This window comes from Gekko japonicus, unplaced genomic scaffold, assembly GCF_001447785.1.
Source record: "Gekko japonicus isolate JY-2015 unplaced genomic scaffold, Gekko_japonicus_V1.1 scaffold1795, whole genome shotgun sequence".
Taxonomy (NCBI): Eukaryota; Metazoa; Chordata; class Lepidosauria; order Squamata; family Gekkonidae; genus Gekko; species Gekko japonicus.
This window is the reverse complement of record NW_015165875.1, coordinates 94577-99592: the sequence shown is the minus strand read 5'-3', so window position 1 is coordinate 99592 and position 5016 is coordinate 94577. Positions and strand designations below refer to the sequence as shown.

At 52.7% G+C, this 5016-nt stretch overlaps 1 protein-coding gene across 1 annotated transcript in view; it reads right to left on the bottom strand.

Annotated features, from left to right (window-relative positions):
• Nucleotides 1–3009, bottom strand: part of NDUFB8 (NADH:ubiquinone oxidoreductase subunit B8) — an 8515-nt gene extending 5506 nt beyond the window's left edge. Inside the window, exons 1-3 of the mRNA XM_015411271.1 lie at nt 2982–3009; nt 1065–1166; nt 101–234 (exon numbers count right to left, since the gene is read on the bottom strand). Coding sequence (XP_015266757.1) covers nt 101–234; nt 1065–1166; nt 2982–3009 — 264 coding nt within the window. The remainder of the gene's footprint in view (nt 1–100; nt 235–1064; nt 1167–2981) is intronic.
• Nucleotides 3010–5016: the final 2007 nt, after the last annotated feature.

Genomic DNA, 5016 nt, shown 5'->3' with positions numbered 1-5016 from the left:
GTGTCCTAGGGGCACGGCTCCTATACCCGGTTGCCATTTCTAGACCCCGTGCTTCAGGACTGTGAACTGACGCCCTAAGTGAGAAGCCCGTCATCCTTACCGGTTCTCCATAGTTACGTCTCAGATTGCTGTGGTCCCAGCTGTAATAAGGATCTCTCTCCTGCTGGGATCGGTCTGGGAGCTTGGGATAATCGCCGTAACTATGGAAAACATCAAGCACAACACCAATATAGCCTGCTGCCCCAGAGAGCTAAAGTCATCGTCAGAGAATGGATTTATTACACTGAAAGCCCGTCTCCCCTCCATCCTGGAAAGCAAGGCCCTGACTCCCCAGACAGCCTCCCACCCGAGCACTGACCAGGCCCCAAACTGCAAGGCTGCCAAGCGAGGTGCCACCCAAAGGCCCTTTGGCAGAGGAGAAATCTGCTCTGACCAGTGTTCCCTCTAAGCTGAGTGAGTGTGAGCTAGCTCACAGGTTTTTAGTCTCTGGCTCACACGTTTTTGTCTTAGCTCAGGAAGGGATGGCTCCAGAGCAAACTATTCTATGCGGTAGCCAAATCGCTTGCTCACAACTTCAATGCCGGTAGCTCACAAAAGTAGAATTTTTGCTCACAAGACTCCACAGCTTAAGAGGGAACATTGGCTCTGACACGGGCGTTCTCTTTTCTTGTGCACTTTTTAAAAGGCAGCCACATGCCACCTGAGGACCCTCCGCAAGTTAGGCCACAGGACTTCCCCATAAGTGGGACGTGGACTGGTTCTTCAGCTGGGCCGTGTTCAGCTTCTCAGACTTAAGTGCTGTGCTGTGTGGACTCCTGACATTCGTCAATCACAAATTCAAGAGATGATGCAGGTGTGAGTCCAAATGAAATGTCAAACATACATACTGCTGCGGCTACTGAGCCCTGTTTGGCCGCAACGAAGACTCTCAAGTGGGTTTGGATTTAGGGACTCTGCTAGAGCCTCTTCTCTCCACTTCACGCCAATAATCTGGACTCCTGCTAACGTAGGAGACCCAGGTGTAGAACGTCACTCTGCCAGGGGTATTCTTGAGCCAGCCTCACCCCTCTCACAGGCACAGGCGTAGAGTACTACGCGGGGGCGCGGGCCACCCCCGAATTTTTCCAAGAGGGACTGCGCCTCCCCTGGGCAACCGGTGCCAGGCACTGAAGACGGAAGAGGAAACAGACAAGCGTGCGGGCTTGCCTACTGGCAAGGTGGAGCAAAAGCTCCTCCCCTCCACCGCAGAGGTGGCTGGGAGAAAAGAGAGTGCGAGCGCGGGAAGAGAGACACCGGGGCAGCGTGCAGCCACCTAGCTCGTGACTCAGCGGGCAAAGGAGAGCGAAGGAGGGATGGATGGACCCGGCTGTGGCGGCAGCAGGTGAGCCAGAAGGCCAGCCGAGGCACACATGCGAGCCGTGTCCCCTTCCCTTGGCCAGGTGGCTGGGCCGGGAGGCTGCTGGGGGGGGGGGTGGCGCCTAGGAGAGAGGCAGAGCCACCAGGCCTGGTGCAGGAAGCCAGAGCCAAACCAGGCGGGCGCTGCTGTTGCTTGCTGCCCTTCCTCTCCCTCCCCCGCTTCCCCTGTCCAGCTCTGGCGCTGCCTCACCTACTGGTCCCTGGAGACAAGGCGAGCGGGTGGTTCTGGGCAAGCTGTCTTGCCACACCTGGCCACAGCCGCCCCCCGAGTGAGCAAGTGAGTGACCGGACTCCGAAGCCGTTGGGGGCTGTGGGCGCCTCGCTAGGGAGGCCGGGGTAGAGGTGTGGCCCGGGCCACACTTTGGAGCTGTTGGGGTGGCTGTGGGCCCCCTCTCTGGGAAGGCTGGAGGTGTGTGTGTGTGGCAGAGCGGGGCTAGTAAACTGTCCCCCAAAAGGGGAAGCTTCGCCAGCCTGAGGAGTCTGTTACATGCCCCCTTCCTCTGCTCCCGTCGGGAGTTTCAGAATCCCCTTACTCTCCTCTGTGGGATAAACGGGAAAAGATACAGTTTTTTTTCTAGAAACCCTGGGAGAGAGAACAACAACAACAACAAAAAAGCATGGCTGAAAACCAACCCTCCTCTTTGGAAATAACGCAATGATATTTTCCCCTCCTTTGCTGCCGGCAGCGGGGCTTCTAAGCTCTGGAAGGCTTTAAAAACGAAGGCTTTAAAAACAAACCTGTGTCTGGACCTCTGCTTGCAAAAAGCATGCTACTGCTCGGAAGCAGGGACCGGCTTGGGGGGGGGAAAGATCCACCCACTCCCTCCCCCCTCCTCTGCTCCCAGCTTCTGAAGGGAGGGCGTGGAAAGAAAGTGAACGTTTTCTCTTCAGAGCAAAACAAACGTCTCTCCCTCCCAGGTCCAGAACAATGTCAGAGTCCAGTGGAGGCACCTTTAAGACCAACAAAGTGTTATTCAAGGTCTGAGCTCTCCTGTGCACTCATTCTTCGTCAGACAATGAAATGGAATTACAGTCAGATCACAGTTGTATCCAGAGGAAGCATTTCTAAACACATGCAAAGATCTAGGACTGTTAGTAGTGCCTTCCACTGATGGACTACTGGGTCTAACGGGGTCTTCAGATCCTTGTGTAGGTGTACAATGACCAACCATCTGGTTTGAGCTGCTTTGGGCAAGTTGGAGCAAATGATAAATATTGTTATTGAGTTTATATACAGACAGCGAGTGCTACTATTTGCTTTGCAATCTCTACGTGAAATTTATCAGTGCCTAGCATTTGCTCATGGTGCCCTTTCAAAGTTTTGTTTCTTCCTTTATTTATTTTATTTATTTATATCTTCAATTTGTATACCGCCCTTTACCCGAGGGTCTCTAGGCGGTTTACAAGTATATGGCCTAAGTACCTAATTAGTTCCTATCCTAGGGCCACAATTCAACTGGGGGAGGGGCTACCTATCGACACCCGAGCTGCAGAAAGATCTGTCTTGGCCATGGGGCCAGTTTCCTGGCATGGCCTTCTGGAGGTTTAGCAGATACCCTCCTCACCTATTTTTAGGAGGATGTGCAAAGCCATCTTTCCATGGGCTTTTTTAGTGTTCTTTGTGTCTGATGTTGAGGGCTGCATTATAAAGAAAATGAACCTATCATTGGCTGTATTGATGTTGGTTATGTTTTTTGTTATATCCTTCCTGCCATATTGTTAATCACTTTGACTCTCCGGAGAAGAAAGGGATATAAATATTTCAATAGATTTGATAGGTGCTTCATAAAAATAGGGTCTTAATATCCAGGTAAAGACCTAGGAAATATAAATACCAAGTGCTGTTATTCCATCACAGAAAGAGGTCCAGCCTAAGTGCAGATATCCTTAATCAGATGTGTAGCAGATAAATAGCTTGTTGAGTTCCAACGGGATGCCAAGACTACTTGCTACTGAATGAAAGGTTCAACACTCATATGTTGAAAGCCAAGTTGGGTCCTCCCTATGATGTCACTGGGCCTTGGCTCTTTTAAGGACCTAGCACAGTGGTGGCGAACCTATGGCATGCGTGCCAGAGGCGGCACTCAGAGCCCTCTCTGTGGGTACGCATGCCATCGCCCCAGCCAGGCCCAGACCGTCATTAAAGTGTGGAATTCTCTGCCAAAGTAAAAGAAAGCCTTTGGGATTGCTTTCCTTACTTTGTTTGGATCATCTTATGTTAATGTATGAGTTGGTCTTTTCTAAAGTAAAACCTCAGTATTCAGGTTAAATTGCCGTGTTGGCACTTTGCGATCAATACGTGGGTTTTGGGTCGCTGTTTGGGCACTTGGTCCCTAAAAGGTTCGCCATCACTGACCTAGCATAGCAATGCCTCTGGCCTGGCCCCACCCCTGGAAATGGGAAAGTCTACGCCCTTTTGCTCACAGGGAACCGACAACAAAGCATGCCACCCTGAGCCACTGGGCAGAAGAAGAAGAGGAGGAGGAGGAGGAGGAGATTGGATTTATACCCCGCCCTTCACAACCTGAGGGAGTCCCAGAGCAGCTTCCAATCTCCTCCCCCTCCCTGTTGTGGGGCTGAGAGAAGAAGAAGAGAGAAGAGGTTGGATGTATACCCCATGGCCCTTCACTACCCAAAGGAGCCTCAGAGCGACTCACAGTCTCCTTTCCCTTCCCTTCCCCACCACAGACACCCTGGGAGGCAGCTGAGAGAGCTCTTGAGATAACTGCTCTTTTTCAAGGACAGCTCTTATCAGAACTAAGCCTTGCCCAAGGTCACACCAGCCAGGTGCAAGTGGAGGAGGAGGAAGAAGAGGAGATTGGATGTATACCGCATGGCCCTTCACTACCCAAAGGAGTCTCAGAGCGACTCACAGTCTCCTTTCCCTCCCCCTCCCCACCACAGACCCCCTGGGAGGGAGGTGGGGCTGAGAGAGCTATTGACAGAAACTGCTCTTTTTCAAGGACAGCTCTTATCAGAACTAGGGCTTGCCCAAGGTCACACCAGCCAGGTGCAAGTGGAGGAAGAAGAAGAAGAGGAGATTGGATGTATACCCCATGGCCCTTCACTACCCGAAGGTGTCTCAGAGCGGCTCACAAACTCCTTTCCCTTCCCCTCCCTACAACAGACACCCTGGGTGTGTTCAGACGGGGCATTTCAGCCGGCATAAACTGCACCGATTGGAACCGGTGCAGTTTATGCCGGCTGAAACGCGATCACACTCACCTCGTGTCTGCGGAGCCCATCGCAATACGCCCGTCCATACAGCGGGCGTCGTCGGTTTGTGTTTTTTTTTTAACTTAGTTTGCGCATGCGCATAGGCAGCCATCCAGAGAATGGCGATTTTCGCGCATGGGAAAAAAGCCCTGTCCTACATTTAAACTTGTTTAAAGGGCAAAGTAGCCTCCCTGAGGACTGTGGACGTGGTGGCAGGCAGCCCTGGCTTGCTCGCTCCCTCCCTCCCGCTGGAAATCCCTGGCGGCCGGGTTTCGAATCCTGGTCTTAAGGATAATCCCGGCTCAGGGTGCGGCTCAGGCGTCTTCGCGCCGCTTCGCTTCGGTGCACCTACCTGGGCGCTCCGGCCAAGGATCACCCGAGCCC